This window comes from Salvia miltiorrhiza, chromosome 3, assembly GCF_028751815.1.
Source record: "Salvia miltiorrhiza cultivar Shanhuang (shh) chromosome 3, IMPLAD_Smil_shh, whole genome shotgun sequence".
Classification (NCBI taxonomy): Eukaryota; Viridiplantae; Streptophyta; class Magnoliopsida; order Lamiales; family Lamiaceae; genus Salvia; species Salvia miltiorrhiza.
In genome coordinates this window covers 61,310,014-61,325,824 of record NC_080389.1, presented here as the reverse complement: position 1 = coordinate 61,325,824, position 15,811 = coordinate 61,310,014, and the positions used below count along the sequence as shown (strand labels likewise).

At 35.2% G+C, this 15,811-nt stretch overlaps 3 protein-coding genes across 3 annotated transcripts; 2 read left to right on the top strand and 1 right to left on the bottom strand.

The window, feature by feature from the left end:
• Positions 1 to 376: 376 nt before the first annotated feature.
• On the top strand, positions 377 to 3,959 carry LOC131015171 (protein DUF642 L-GALACTONO-1,4-LACTONE-RESPONSIVE GENE 2). Its single transcript, XM_057943441.1, has 3 exons — positions 377 to 823; positions 1,862 to 2,359; positions 3,026 to 3,959. The coding sequence occupies exons 1-3, from the start codon at positions 748 to 750 to the stop codon at positions 3,562 to 3,564; spliced, it is 1,113 nt and encodes a 370-aa protein (XP_057799424.1). The 5' UTR covers positions 377 to 747; the 3' UTR covers positions 3,565 to 3,959.
• A 2,162-nt stretch (positions 3,960 to 6,121) lies between these two features.
• Positions 6,122 to 8,402, top strand: LOC131015170 (GTP-binding nuclear protein Ran-3). Its single transcript, XM_057943440.1, has 8 exons — positions 6,122 to 6,359; positions 6,492 to 6,561; positions 7,021 to 7,077; positions 7,171 to 7,288; positions 7,433 to 7,522; positions 7,615 to 7,794; positions 7,878 to 7,955; positions 8,043 to 8,402. The coding sequence occupies exons 1-8, from the start codon at positions 6,357 to 6,359 to the stop codon at positions 8,110 to 8,112; spliced, it is 666 nt and encodes a 221-aa protein (XP_057799423.1). The 5' UTR covers positions 6,122 to 6,356; the 3' UTR covers positions 8,113 to 8,402.
• A 3,182-nt stretch (positions 8,403 to 11,584) lies between these two features.
• LOC131015168 (uncharacterized) lies at positions 11,585 to 15,019 on the bottom strand. The gene is made up of 4 exons (XM_057943439.1): positions 14,664 to 15,019; positions 13,495 to 13,967; positions 12,388 to 13,203; positions 11,585 to 11,955 (listed from the first exon to the last, which is right to left on the bottom strand). The coding sequence occupies exons 2-4, from the start codon at positions 13,942 to 13,944 to the stop codon at positions 11,653 to 11,655; spliced, it is 1,569 nt and encodes a 522-aa protein (XP_057799422.1). The 5' UTR covers positions 13,945 to 13,967; positions 14,664 to 15,019; the 3' UTR covers positions 11,585 to 11,652.
• Between the last annotated feature and the right edge of the window lie 792 nt (positions 15,020 to 15,811).

Below are 15,811 nucleotides of genomic sequence, written 5' to 3'. Positions count from 1 at the left end.
CGTTTCAATTAAGTTAATCAATTTTTTATATAGAATAAGTATAACTAATAAAATATCTAATTATTTATTTAATTTATTATCAAATATACCTAAAATATTTATTTTTTAAATTTTATGTCGAAAAGAAATTAATCGGTTTACTTGAAACGGATGGAATATTAAAATTAGAATGAAAATAAAATTGAATTAATTATGGTGATGCTATGAATGCAGGCAACAATTTTGGGGGAAGTGAAACCGAAATGAAATGTAATGGTGCGGCTACAAACAGCTTTTTGTGCCATCAACCAATGAGATGCAATTTCCCTTTCCCTAAATAGAAGTATAGAACGCAAAATTCAATGTAAAACTCAGCTCCAAAAAGGGATACCGACTCACTAAATGAGCCCATGTGATACTACAGACTCATCGTGCTACGCTCCAAGAAACCCAATCCCCATTTACCAATTCGAAAAAATATATCATTTTTATTGGAAAATATATAAAATATTGTACAGAAATTGATTTTATCATACCAAACAACCATATTGGATTTTCTAAGATAAATAAAATTAAAGACCGTGACACAAGAGATTTGGGCAACAACGTTATTAAAACAAAAGTTGGGGCTAGTTTGGAGCGCTGGCATGCATAAAAAGGGTGTCTCTGAATTCAATTTGAAATCAGACAGCAAAACTCAATAATACTATTTCATCTCCCTTTAGTTATTTTCTGTACAAGAGAGTGAGCACAGTAGTGAGTCAAGAAATGGGGAGCTTCACTGCTTTGTCGGTGCTGTTGCTCTTAGCTTCTGCTTGCCACCATGCTTTTGCCTTCAGAGATGGTAAGCTCATAACTCAACTCTCTCTCTGTCTGAGAGAAAGAGAGAGAGAGTTATTTTTTTCTTTTTTTGGGTAGTTCTTGTTTGCTTATGTTTCTTTTGAGTTTGGTCTTAGCTGCCATTACTAGAGCTGTAGAGAGCAGCATCTTCTTTTCCCTTTTCTAAAAATTTGAACTTGATAGATGGGAACTGCTTGGATTCGGGCATTAAGTTGTAAGAAATGAATTTCAAGATTTGTAGACTGTGTTCATGTTTTCTTTGCCTTTCGCAGATTGGGTTTAAGTTGGTGTGTGTGTGTGTGTGGTGCAAGTTGCAAGAATAACTACACCATAATGTTAAAAATCCATGCTTTACTCATGGAATTTAATGATGTGTTAAATGCAACCAAAATAATTCAAGTACCGTAGCTTACCAAAGACAATTATGAGGTTTTCTTCTCGAGAAACCAAAGAAACATTTATGAGTGTTTTTCACATTTGGGGAAAATAAATAATTTTGATCATTCCTGAGAATGACACGAAGGCATCCAGAATTAAAGCATCAGCTTCTTGGAGCTGCGGAAACTATGTATATAATTCTGTGATTTTAGCAGTATTATATGTGAATCCATGTGCTACTCTTCTTGATTAATTAGTAAGACAGACATTCTAGGATGCTGCACTGTAAAGTTTATGATAAAAGCAAGAAAGAATCACTGATTTCTGTCATTTACCTTTTTTCCCATTTGTGGGTAGGAAATAATTGAAATATAAATCCTATTTCCAGTCACATGGGATTGCACATGCCCACACACACACACACACTGAGAATTGAGGTTAATACCTACAGCTGGCCCTGCTACTTGATGTATGCATGTGTCCCATTTAGCATGTTACTCCACATTCTAATTTCCTATCAAGAAACCAAAAGTGATGGGATGTTGTGATTTTTGCTAATTCTTTACCTTATCTTGATTCTTGAATCATAAACTTTATGAAGCCAAGTGGTTGCTTAAGTTAATTAACTTAATCTGAAGTCATCACCATGTGCAAAAATATGCAGGGCTGTTGGACAATGGCAACTTTGAGATGGCCCCAGCTGCCTCCAACCTCAATGGCTCCGTCGTGCTCAAGCCCCACGCCATACCGAAATGGCAGATCTCCGGCTTTGTTGAGTACATCAAGGCGGGGCAGACGCAGGGCGACATGCTGCTGGTGGTGCCGGAGGGGTATGCTGCTGTGAGGCTGGGGAACGAGGCCTCGATCAAGCAAGTGATCAACGTGACAAAGGGGATGTACTACTCGCTAACGTTTAGTGCTGCCCGGACCTGCGCCCAGGAGGAGAGGGTGAACGTGTCTGTGGCGCCCGACTTTGGAGTCCTGCCAATCCAGACATTGTACAGCAGCAACGGCTGGGACTCGTATGCCTGGGCGTTCAAGACGAGTTACACCACGGCTGAGATCCTCATCCACAATCCGGGCGTTGAGGAGGACCCCGCCTGTGGCCCTCTCATTGATTCAATAGCCATTCGGGCTTTATACCCTCCGAGGCCTACTAACCGTAAGCTCACTCACTCACTCACTCCACCAATGCCTAACTATGCTTGCATCAATTGCATATGTTGATCTATTAGTCCTCTGCAGCTGTGAATTATTGTTAGCTAGCTCAACCTTAGCTCTTCACTCAGTTATGCAGATTAGTACTTGAAAATCTTGACCACATAATGATCCTTCTCAACATGCTTAGAAAAACTTGATGTCTTTTTCTCCACCCTTTTCAACAAGTTGCATTTGCATATTAAAATCTTGAAGGCAATGGCTCCAAGTCTATGTCTTGTTTTATGGATTCCTCTGTTTTATTGTTAGCTAGCTCAACCTAGTACTTGAAATCTTGATCACATAATGATCCTTTTCAACAAGTTGCATTTGCATATTAAAATTTTGAAGCCAATGGCTCCAAATCTCTGTTTTATTGTTAGCTAGCTCAACCTAGTACTTGAAAATCTTGATCACATAATGATCCTTTTCAACAAGTAGCCTTTGCATATTAAAATCTTGAAGCCAATGGCTCCAAATCTCTGTTTTATTGTTAGCTAGCTCAACCTAGTACTTGAAAATCTTGATCACGTAATGATCCTTTTCAACAAGTTGCATTTGCATATTGAAATCTTGAAGGCAATGGCTCCAAATCTGTCCTGTTTTAAGGATTCCTCTGTTTTATAAACAGAGAACCTGCTGAAAAATGGTGACTTTGAAGAAGGTGCCTACATATTCCCCAACACAAGCTGGGGAGTCCTGATCCCACCAAACATCGAGGACGACAACTCCCCGCTCCCGGCATGGATGGTGGAGTCCCTGAAGGCCGTGAAGTACATAGACGCGGCTCACTTCTCTGTCCCACGAGGGCAGAGGGCCATAGAGCTCGTGGGGGGGAAAGAGAGCGCCATCGCGCAGGTGGCCAGGACCATCGTCGGGAAGACCTACCAGCTGACATTCGCGGTGGGGGACGCCAGCAACGCCTGCGAGGGATCCATGATTGTCGAGGCCTTTGCCGGGAGGGACACTCTCAAGGTCCCCTACGAGTCCAAGGGCAAGGGCGGATACAAGCGCGCATTGCTGAGGTTCGTTGCCACCACTGCCCGCACCCGGATCATGTTCCTCAGCACCTACTACCACATGAGGAGCGACGACTACGCCTCCCTCTGCGGCCCCGTGGTGGATGATGTCAAGCTGCTCAGCGTCCGCAACCCCAGGCGGCTCGCCTGAGCGTCGTGGTGGTGGTGGTGGTGGTGGAAGAAGGAGTGTTGGGATAAGATATACTGAGAGTAGTACTTCTTGTTGCTACAATGGCTGCTGATTTTTTTTTTTTTTTTTGATGCTACTACTATCAATACTCTGCCAAGATCCAAGTTTTTAAGGTGTAACAGTATATATAGAGGAGTGTGATTTGATTGTGAGGTGTAATATTAAGCTGCCCAATAAATGGGAAAGGAATTTGGTGGGAAGAGAGAGTGATATATGTGGTTTATTTATCATTTTGGCATGGAGGTTGAGTGGCAGAGATTGATCTACATGCAGCATATATGTTTTAAAGTGAAGAGTGTGGCTCATGAGAATTAAATCATGACTTGATACTTAATTAGTGATCTTCATGTTTGAAATCTGCCGGTGCAATTTTTTTGTTGTAATTCCCTTTTCTTTGAATTCTATGTTCCGTAATCATAGATGCATTTTAACTCGTTATTGTACGTGCAATTTGAACAAGTTGGAATATGGAATATACTCATTCGGAAGGATTAATAGTGTTTTATGTCTTAAATTTTTAACGTTTTCATAAAATATTTTAAATTTTTGTTTTCTCTTAAAAAACTCTTTAAGGTGTATTCTTTTTAATTGTAAATTTATCATGGAAAAATGAAGGATAAATAAAATTTCGCTATTTTTTCCCTTCATTTCCTACATAATAGAAACAGAGGAAAAAATGAAGGATTTAATGGATAAAATTTTGTTTATCCCTCATTTTCGCATGATAAATTTATAACCAAAGATAATGCATCCTAATTCCTAAGTGTTTTTATATAAAATATCCCGAACTTTGCTCTTTTTTTTCTTCTAAAAATTTTCAAACTTTCAGCATTTTTCATAAAATGTCAGGTTACACAAAATTCGATGACTGAAAGATGACTCTTCTCAAAGTAGTTGCAGTCAAGTTGTGAATCTTATACCACTAATTTAAAACTTCTCTGGTGAAATGAGTCATTTTTCGATGACCAGATTTTGTATAGTGAGACATTTTATAAAATTTGATGAAAGTTCAAAATTTTTTATGAGAAAACAAAAATTCGAGATATTTTATAAAAAATATTAAAAATTTGGTACATAAAACACTAATAACTAATAACCCTAACTGGGAATGTAAAGTTAAAAACTTAAAATGGAGGATGAGCTAGCTCCCGTTATGCATACGAGAGTAAAATAAAAAATAATTATAATTGTTATTAAAATAGGTAAACAATAGTCATAATTAGTAAAATATCATGACCGTGTAATCGTTTTAATTTAATTATTATAATTTATATGATTTAAGATTCAATCATACAATCATTTATAAGTGTTAAGGGTATGGTTGGTACGTCGTGAGAATGAGACGAGAATAAAATGTTGATTATTGCACTTATTCTTAATGATACGATTCCTAAGAGAATGTTCATTCCCATGAACGTGAGATTTGTCATTAGTTCTTTCCTTCCCTTTTTCATGGTATTGCTCATTCTTACTCGTCCAACATTTCATTTTATTTCTGTTCTTTAACGAAATTTTCTTATTCTTTTTGTCAAATTTAATCCTCTAAATAATAATAATAATAATAATAATAATTCAATTGTCCATTTATAAATATAGAGTGTGATGTTGCCTAGCTATATAATAGTACTAATAACGGTCCATTTTTTAAATAACACACACTAGGCCACGTAAAGTTGTCTAGATCATTTAAGGGCCAAACCCCACTGCCAAACAGCATCAGTAACATTTTATTCTCCATGTTTGCGTATTTTAATAAAATGAGCTAACGGTAAAGTAATAAAGATATAGCAATTAAATGCATGTTGTTTCATTTTTTCTTTAAATGTAATAATTATCGATCAAAATTTGGTCAAAACATGATAATCGGATCGTAGAATTTTAACGTGGATTTTCCCGTGTCAAACAGTGGCGAATTCAAGAATTATCGACAAAGGAATTGAACTTATTGAATTATGACACTTAGAAATACTTCCATGAATTTGGGAACGATAACTTCCAATCCATTTTTTTTGGATAGTTCATGGATAGGTTTAGGATTAAGGCTCAATCACTTACTATAAAGAACATGGTTTAACTCAACATCAAACTCAAGCCTTACATTAAAAGTTTGTATTAGGATTGACTCAGACTCAATTTTTCAAGTTTGTATCGCATGATATTAGGTCTAATCTATCACATATAATTATTCAAGTATAATTTATTTTATTTTGTATAGTTTGTAGACTATTTACATATAACTAAATTTATCAGCTACACACTTAAATAGTGGCTATGAATTTTCCTAGGCATTAAAAAAAAGTCCAAAATTCAATCTATTACTGACAAATGATAATAATGTAGAAGCAAATTACGGATCCTTATCAAATGTAATACTTGGGCCTTTTAGCCCAAATTCAAATTATTCGTAAACAGAGTCGAAGCCCAAACTCGAGGCCCAAATCACATTATTCTAGAACAATCGACATTCGACAATGCTTCTTCCATTCACATTAGAAGCCTTCACCGAAACACGTGGCGAGCACGTGTGCGGCCCAGCTTTTGATCCGACGGCTGAGATGATCGCGTCAGCTTAAAGCTACTCGAGTTTAGCACAATTTCAAAAAGTCCTCCGCAAAACCTACGCTACGTTTTTAGGGCTCCGGAATATATATACGCGCACACACAAACGCAGCGCATATATCTGAACAACCTCACGCTCTCTCTCTCCCCCGATTCTGTTTTGTGCCTACTCTAACAAGACAGCAGCTATCAAAATGGTGAGCAGCAATATTTATTTCAATTTTTTGAGCTCGATTTGGTTTCGTGATGAATTTTGCTTCCTGTGTTTCTGCTAGAGTAGTGCGATTTGGTTTTTTTGTAATTGTTTTCCGATTTTTGTGATCTTTTAGGCGTTGCCAAATCAGCAGACTGTGGATTACCCGAGCTTCAAGCTTGTAATTGTTGGTGATGGTGGTACAGGTATTTAACTGGACATAAATCTCGAATCTGAGGTTTTTTTTTATTATGTACTTGTGTTTGCTTCGACATCTGAACTCGACGATTATGTTTGATACGTCGATGGTGTTTTTGGAGAATCTGAGCCTTCTTTTGCCTCTGTGTGTCGTTGGATCAATTAGCATTGATTTTGTTTTTAGGCAATTGTTGTTTTTTCTAATGTATTTTTTATTTGTGTTTTTTGAATATACAGTTTTTAGTAAATTTAAGTTTTTCTTGGTTTTGATTTATGATGATAGTCGGACAATGTTGTTTGGGTTTCGAGTTTAGGATTTATGTATTTTGCTTTCTCTATGACAATGCACTTGATGATTGGTTATGTGAATTTTAATGTGATTTGAAAATTGAGAAAGAGCTTTCTAGTTCAATAAGTAGAAGAAAGAGCTTATTAATCAGTGGTATATCTCTGTAATTTGATGGCAGGGAAAACTACATTCGTAAAGAGGCATCTCACTGGTGAATTTGAGAAGAAATATGAGCGTAAGAAACTACACATTGTCAATACTATCAGTTTATTTCATTTTATTTTTTCCGTTTTCTTGTTTTTTATTGACAAAGAGGGTCTTTGAACAGCTACAATTGGTGTGGAAGTTCATCCCCTCGATTTTTTCACCAACTGTGGGAAGATCAGATTTTATTGCTGGGACACTGCTGGTCAGGAGAAATTCGGTGGCCTTAGGGATGGATACTAGTAAGTGAATTGTATAATCATCTACTATGCAAGTGGTTCTGATAAAATTATCCTTTTGTATTTTGAATACTTTGAGTTGAAGCCGTCATATATTTCTCCATTAAAATTGGTTGGTTGATGATAACAAAATTATAACTGCTGCAGCATCCACGGGCAATGTGCCATTATTATGTTTGATGTAACCGCTCGGTTAACTTACAAGAACGTCCCAACATGGCATCGTGATCTTTGCCGGTATGTGTTGCTTACCAGACTGTTGTCTTGATAGTGTAGTTTGTATACATTGTCTGCATCATATTTGAATGTTTTCTGCTGTTAAATTTCAGTGTATGTGAGAACATCCCAATTGTGCTATGTGGAAACAAGGTTGATGTCAAGAACAGGCAAGTGAAGGCCAAGCAGGTCACTTTCCACAGGAAGAAGAACTTGCAGTATTATGAGATATCCGCCAAGAGCAATTACAACTTCGAGAAGCCCTTCCTGTATCTTGCTAGGAAGCTTGCTGGGTAAATACTTGTTAAGTTAATACTAATCCAACCTCTGTGAGAAGCAAATTGGGTATATTGTTAACATCTTTCTCTGGTTGCAGGGATCCTAACTTGCACTTTGTTGAGTCACCTGCTCTAGCTCCACCGGAAGTGCAGATCGATTTGGCTGCACAGCAACAGTAAATTTCTGGCCCCTTGCTTTCCACTCTACACATTACGGCCTTGTGTTAATATGATATGTTAAACCGTAAAATTTGTTTTTGCAGGCATGAAGCCGAGCTTGCTGCAGCGGCTAGTCAGCCCCTTCCCGATGATGATGATGATGCATTTGAATGAGAGGTTATCTTGTGATGGTGTCCCAAGTTTTCTTGCGGATTTTGTCTGGGGACCTCCCGGTCTTGGGGAGTATAAGAGAGGATTAAATGATGTGTAGGGCTTTGAACCATAATTTGATTTGGTTGTGGGAAGATGATTTTATGTCTTCTGATACGATTTCATTTGCATGTAGTCCATATTGTCAGTTGAGCTCTTTCGTTGTTTGATGTTACTATTTTTATCGCACTCGTTTCGTTTCATGTTTAAGCTCTGAATTCTCTAGAGAGGGAATCCCTGTTTTGATACTCTTATCATCGATGTTGTTCATACTTGATCGGTTACTGCAAATGTTTAGTATGTCGCCTGTCAACATGTTAAGTTAAATAATTTTCTTATCAATATATACCACCTCGAGAGCTCCCACTCATGAAGCTGCAGAACGTTATCTAAATCCAAAAGCGATGAAAATGCTGAAAAATTCATCTTTAGTTATTTAAATTATTAGCTTTTGAAATTTGAGCTATATTTTCTAAGCAATGAAAAGATTAAATTAAGTATTTAATTGGTTGTGGGTGGAATTTCTTCGTTGCACTCCCTTTTGACAAGTAGAGGCGATATTTATGTGAAAATAAAGAAGAAATTGAAGGTTTGTTTGATAAGTGGAGGTGATATTTTCATCGGGCAAATCGGATAAAGCCAAGTCTCAATACGTTGCACGCCTGCTTCAGCCATCACGCAATCAGGACATAATGCCATGAGGTTGTTTATTGGTTACTTTGCCTTTTTTGTGATCTTGTGGAATCCAGAAAACTATAGAGGATCCAAGATCTTTTAGGGGTGACTGGTCCTTCATTCTTTGTCGGATATCTGAATCTACTTTCTAACTTGGGCCATGGGAGATAGTAATGCGGGGTAATTTTTTGTGAAGGCGCAACACTAGACATCGCATCATCATCAAATAATTTCCTAGCATGGACATCTCTGAAGGTATGCTTGGGCTAACCAATTCTCCTAAAGGCTCATGCATACAATTGTGAAGCAAAGAGGAAAGATAAAAGATAATTAAGTAGAACCATTTGAAAAATACATAGGAAGATCTTTTCCCAAACTTCATCAACCGCGTTGATTTGATTTGTCTCTAGATCCCAAAATGTTTCATCGCAAGCAGACGACGGATGAGATGCTGGTCACGCGGCTGCACTCCACTTCACGGTGTAGACAGGTCCCGCTCTTGTTCTAGGATATCATCAAAACTTCGTGATGCAAGTTGTAGGCGATATTATTTCTAAGTGCTTTTTTGGGATGCTTTATTATGGGAAATAACCTCATTTTAAACATAGGACTAACCATTTTATTTTTAGACTATATTTTTCTACTTGTTATTAATTTTCAACTTTTAGAAAGGAAAATCGTGGAAGAATTGTGTACAACCACGCCAGTATTTTTTTTTTAAAACATATTGAATTATAATCATTTTCCTTCAATTAAAAAACCGTGGTTAAATTAATAAAACGACAACGCCTAAAAATTAGACAAAAAATTAATTTAAATGACAAAAATTTGACAAAAACTGTACCTTTCCCTTTTTGTGCCAAACATTTAAGGTGTTATCTTATATCATATTTTATCTTTTTTTCCCTTTCCTATTTATCCATGAATTATAATTCCATTGAGTTTCTTTTTTTTTTTTGACTTGGTTTCCATTGAGTTTCTGAATCATGAATTATAATTCGATTGAGTTTCGGAATCATGAATTTCTTGTAGTCTACATAAAAATTGGGCTTTGAATGGGCCTTTAGAACTGAAAATTATATACACACGTGTCGTTAAGTTTGGGCCTGTAAGATATCTATACTTATCTATACTAATATTAAAAGGGTAAATATCACTTTAAACCCCAAACTATTTTCGCACTAATATCATGAACTATTGAAAATAATTTTTTAAATCTTGAACTATCAATTTTGTATCAATTGTACTCTCTATCCATTTTTCATCCTTTTACTTTTTAATGAGTAATGCATATAATCACGTCGTTTTATATAATATAGGTCAAAAAAAGAATGATTCTAAATATATTGTGGTATCCGGTGAACCACGTCAAAATTTTGAAACTAAAAAAATGAACGAATGGTACAATTGATACAAAATTAATAGTTCAAGGTTTAAAAAATTATTTTCGATAGTTCAGGATATAATTGATAGTGCGAAAATAGTTTGAGGTTTAAAGTGATATTTACCCAATATTAAAGCAAGGTTTTGGCCTGCAAAACAACATCCAATTATCCAATGAATATTAGAAATTGAAATTATTTATTGGACGATACAAAGCTTAAAATTAGATTAGGTTATAGACAAATTAGAGTTTAGCTGGCAGTCGGAAATTCACCTGATGTCAGTCTAACTTATGATGATGAGAAGTATTTAGAAGTTTGAAGGTTTAAGAAGGCAAAAAATAATATATTTGACTTAATTTCGACTGTCAATTAAGTTCTAATTTAATTGAAAGTCAAACTTAGGTGAAAATTGCTATAAAAATATAAATTCATGTATTTTTTTGGCTTAATTGAAAACTTATAGTTTTTTTTCCCCACCGACTCTCATTAACATGTGGTATTATTGATGAGGACAAAAATATACATCCCTTCAAAATCGAAAGATTAAAGCTAATTCGCCTATAATAGCGCTGAAACCGCCCCGCAACCCTGACTTTTCGGGATTTGGAAGTCCTATTATAAATTTATAAGTCAAACTAGTGTATTACCCGTCGAAATTCTACGGGACATCACTTTATGATATAATTCATGAATAAATCTTTTTATTAATTATCCAAGTGATAGAGAGACTATTTGTTTTGTTATCTCTATGCTAGTATTGTTTTGGTGTTTATATGAGTGGTTATTGTAGCATTTCGAGGCATATGTAACAATTAACAGAGAATATCCACTTTTGGAATTTAGTGAAATTTGCTGCCAGGCAAGAATAGAAAGAAATTTACAACTTCCCTAATGTATATATTTCAGATGTCAAATGTTAGCTGCATATTTGTTGCTCCATTAACCAAAATGTTGTTCATCGATGTTTAAATTTGAGCTATATTTTCTAAGCAATGAAAAGATTAAATTAAGTATTTAATTGGTTGTGGGTGGAATTTCTTCGTTGCACTCCCTTTTGACTAGTAGAGGCGATATTTATATAAAAATAAAAAAGAAATTAAAGGTTCGTTTGATAAGTGGAGGCGATATTTATGGAAAAATAAAAAAGAAATTATAGGTTCGTCTAGTATATTTGGCGATTTTTTTTTTTTTTACGAAATTGGTGAATTATTTTTTAATAATTGCATTAGTAAGAATTAGAATCCTTACTACTTCAATAATTTTATTATTATTATTCTATTGACATAATTAAGGGCGTATTGGAATTTAACAGTAATATGTTTTTTGCATGATTCTATTCATCACACGTTCACAAAGTTGCTGCCAGCCAAGGATATAAAGGAATTTAAAACTTCCCTAATATATTCATTTCAGATATCGAAATGTTAGTGTGCATATTTGTTGCTCAATTAACCAAAATGTTGAAGAAATGAAACAAAATTTTTTTTGAATTAGAAATGAAACAAATTTTAACCAGCCAAGAAATCGAAAAGTATAGGATGTGAAACACAACACAAACTATGAAGCTATCAACTTTTAGTAACATGAAAGTAAGCTTGTATTGTACCTCTGATTCTGCTAAAATGATCCTCAGCAGAGAACATAAACAATAGAACAACAGTTTGAAAGTAGACGATTGTATCGTCGTGCAAACCATGGCATCGGCTTCGAGCCTTGGAAGCAAGTGAAGCATGCCTCCAACTTGGCCCTGGGGATTTGAAGATTGATCAATAACCATCTTCAAACACAAATTATGCTTTGCCAAATGTGTCACATGAAGCACAAAGGAAGAAGCAGATAGTTACATATCCTCAAATTCAGTAGCCAAACTGAACAGCATTGGTTCATCAAGATTGTTAGGATATGGAAACAAGGGAAAACAGATCATGAATCCAAAATAAATGGGACAAAAATATTTTATTTATTAGAAGCATCTAAAGGAAAATTTGATACATATTTCTAAGTAACAAACTACCCAACTCCTAAACAGAATCAATTGTGATACCAAAAAATTAACTTACAGTTGCTAATATAGAGCTTCTTACATTGTTGAAACATAAATGCAGGTTCCAGATGCAAGGTATAATGTACTGATTAAAGAACAAAAAAAAAAAAAAAACCACCATTATCTGACACTTACAGCAGTTTTAGCAGATTTTAGGTACTTCAGCTCCGTCAAATGTTCATCATTTGAAATATGGAGCATGATACGCAGATTTGTCAACATTGATTCCTGTTCCCAACTTAAGGGACCAGAAGCATACAAGGCTTCTAGAGTTCTCCGATAAGCTTGCAACTCTAACCTACGTATACTGATTCCTACTTCCTCTCGTGGAGGAAGACAACTTCTTTTCCTCTCAAATCCCGAGCCATGACCAGACTCAGCATCACTATCTACGGTGTCTGTTTCTCGAGAAACTAGGCATATAGAAGGCATATCAAAGTTGTTTGGACTCCGATCAGTAACACTACAACTACCAACAGAGCAGGCATCACTGTCTGAACTATTCAATTGCGTACTTCTGATTCCAGGAACATCATTTAATCTCATCCTCACCATTTGGTTGTATGCACTCGGTATAATTTTGAGGGAAGCATGCATGTTTCTATCGCCCAAAATCTCTCTTGGATAAGAAACAGAACCTGCCTTTTCAAACACGGGGGCAGCAGCAGCAGCCAGTCTTTGTTTCCTCCCGTCTTTCTCAATTGCTCGTAACTTCTGGATAGGCCCGTTATGTGCTTCATTGATAGAAGAGCCATAAGGGGACATCCTCTTTAGCGACCTTGAATCGCGCTGAGATTCCATAAATCGATTTTCATCCAAAATATTGATGCAATTATCTTGAGGTGTCTTCTTAGCCCTTGCTTTTGGTAGAGTGATCTTGAAGTTCACATTCTGATGACAAATCGAAGTTGATGGCTTGCTAGCTGTAACATCCTCAGCTCCTCGAGAACTCTGCAATTAATAGAAACTAGGAGATCAGAGGCAGAAAACTTGGAACTATCTGAATATATTGTATGCTTGAAAACAAATAAACCAGAGACTTGGAGCACACTAGAAGTCAACTTGTTGAATTGATTGCTACACATTCAGGTGAGGGAAAAATCAATTTTGTTAAATGTCAAGAAATTTAATGATCTGCTACTTTCCCTAGGCAACGGGGAAGGATTTAAAAAAGGTAGCATGCAAACAACAATAAAGGTGAGATGTAAATGTAACACCAGAGCAACGAAAAAAAGAAACTACCTTTTCAAACAGAACCCATTTGCCATTATGCCATGTCTGCTTCGTCCTAATGTTTGATCCATCAACAATAGACTCCATGGAGCACCCAAGCAGCCTTACCAAATACCGTTTCTGGACTGCAGCTGTCCGGAGGGAAATCTTCTTACTTTTAGTTTCTCTTTTGCCTTGCAATACATTCAGGATAGCAGCAGCCTTCCAGGCATATTCGTAAAATATCTCCACAACGTCTCCAGCTACGTAATCATCTACACCTTGCACCAAAGGCTGGCATGGCCTCACAGACATCCTTGAAACAGTCTCCACTTTGTGTTCACTTGACATGCCGGGATAAGAATCATATTTCAAATGATACGTATGTCCATCGCCAGACAAAATCTCAGCAACATGCCATGAAACTGGACTCTCTTTCTTGTTCATAACCTCCACTTTGTCCCCTTTCTTCAATTTCATTTCAGAATCCCAAATAGCAAAGCCTGAGATAACAAGAAGACGAAAGAAAACCATTAATAGCATATCAAATTGGAGAATCAAAATGCAAAACTAACAGCATAATTTAGATGTCAAGTAAAACTGGACTTTGATCTTACTATGTCTCAAGATTCATGTATCCAGAATAACTAAAATAAAATAGAAAGCTGAGATGTTAATATAGCAATTATTCAATCACATCAAAAGTCAGAAAAACAGGATAATAATTTCGTTGCTAGATTTAATAACAAATGCAGTTTTTCAACACCTATTGTCAAGGACAAGTACAACATCAGATTTTCCAGGAGAAATCAATGAAAAACTGACGATTTCTCGTTTCTGCTAAAAATCAAGCTGATCTGAAATGATTGGATAGTAAAATGAAGATTATTTGTGATCTCAATTTCCAAAATTAATTCAGTTAATAAAAACAACTTTAAACACTTTATTATGAAACTTTTCAAGAATCCATTATTTAAAACTGAACTTATTACAGAAAAGTTGGAAATATATAGAAACCTGTTAGACTTGCCACAACATCAATAAAAAAGGAAAATTCAACGAAATAATCAAGAATATAGATCCAATGCGTAATAAAGACTCAAAATTTGTTAAAACCCCCAAAAGTTACAACTCAACATTGATCAATTTAGCATTCCAAAGCATAGAACATGAAACCCTAAAACTGGGAAATCACTGACCTTTTCCCTCAAAATTAAAGCGAATTCTCGAGGTGAGAAGTTGTGATTAGGTGAAATTGATCTCTGAATTTCTCTCTTTCCTCCAAAACAAAGCTTTGATTTTCACTAGGGTTTTTTCCCTTCTCTCTTTGTATATTTGTTTTTTCTCTCGTTTGCTTGGTGAAAAATTAATTTGAGCTAAAAAAATTAATTTATTAAAATTCGATATATATCCGACAAAGAGTATTTCGTATTCATCAAAAATATTGATTTAAAAACTTAATCCAAACCATTAAATTAAAAAAAAAAAATTAAAAGAAAAAAGGTCAGGGTGCGCAATGCACGCCCTTTGGTTGTACGAAATCACCTAATTTGTGTGAAAGATGTGAAGAATATTGACATCACGCGCCAATTTCAGCTGTGTTGTATACACAAATTCGTTCTTTTATTAAGAATCAAACATAATTATTTAATTATTAGCATCGTCAAATTTGGATGATTAACAACATTTGTTGGATTAAGTAATTTGAGGTCGAATTTGGATGATTGACAATATAAGTTGGATTAAGAAATTTAGTTTGAAATTTTGGACGACTGACAATATAAGTTGGATTAAGTAATTTGATTTCCACATATATATCTCATTTACAACATCTAAGAAAATAGATTGAGACATTTTATATTAATTGATGGACTTAATTCAATTGTGGAACAACTACTAAAGTTTTTTACTATTGTATATATATATATATACACTCAAGTATTTAAACATACCAATTTCTTAATTTTTAGTTCTTGACTTTTTGTATGATTATTTTTTTCTCACTCTTTCTTTCTTTTTGAGAAGGTTTGGCTTCTTATGTTACTTAATTTCAATAAAGATATAGTCCCATATTAGTTCACCAAGATTAAGATCTGATTAAACAAAATGAAATGCACAAATGATAGCATGAAATTTAAAGATCTCAAATTTCTTCTTATTATGTTTTTTCACATTGAAATTGTCTTTATTGTCTATGAAACTTGTAGCTGTCCTATTAAAAATTGAATAGCAAGCATCCAACTTACGTAAACTTTATTATGTAACTAACATTGATGTTGTGTTTTTACTCATTAATCATGGTACTATTATAACGATAGCTTAGTTATACTTCTCTCTGAAAAACAAA

Bases quoted from the DNA above. Each gene is read 5' to 3' on its own strand.
- LOC131015171 (XM_057943441.1), top strand. From the start codon at position 748: ATGGGGAGCTTCACTGCTTTGTCGGTGCTGTTGCTCTTAGCTTCTGCT. The intron at 824-1,861 runs GTAAGCTCATAA...AAAAATATGCAG, and splicing joins TGCTTTTGCCTTCAGAGATG to GGCTGTTGGACAATGGCAAC. The intron at 2,360-3,025 runs GTAAGCTCACTC...TTTTATAAACAG, and splicing joins CCCTCCGAGGCCTACTAACC to AGAACCTGCTGAAAAATGGT.
- LOC131015170 (XM_057943440.1), top strand. The intron at 7,289-7,432 runs GTAAGTGAATTG...TAACTGCTGCAG, and splicing joins GGCCTTAGGGATGGATACTA to CATCCACGGGCAATGTGCCA. The intron at 7,795-7,877 runs GTAAATACTTGT...CTCTGGTTGCAG, and splicing joins CTTGCTAGGAAGCTTGCTGG to GGATCCTAACTTGCACTTTG.
- LOC131015168 (XM_057943439.1), bottom strand. From the start codon at position 13,944: ATGAAATTGAAGAAAGGGGACAAAGTGGAGGTTATGAACAAGAAAGAG. The intron at 13,204-13,494 runs GTAGTTTCTTTT...TATTAATTGCAG, and splicing joins AATGGGTTCTGTTTGAAAAG to AGTTCTCGAGGAGCTGAGGA. The intron at 11,956-12,387 runs GTAAGTGTCAGA...TCAAATCCCCAG, and splicing joins TAAAATCTGCTAAAACTGCT to GGCCAAGTTGGAGGCATGCT.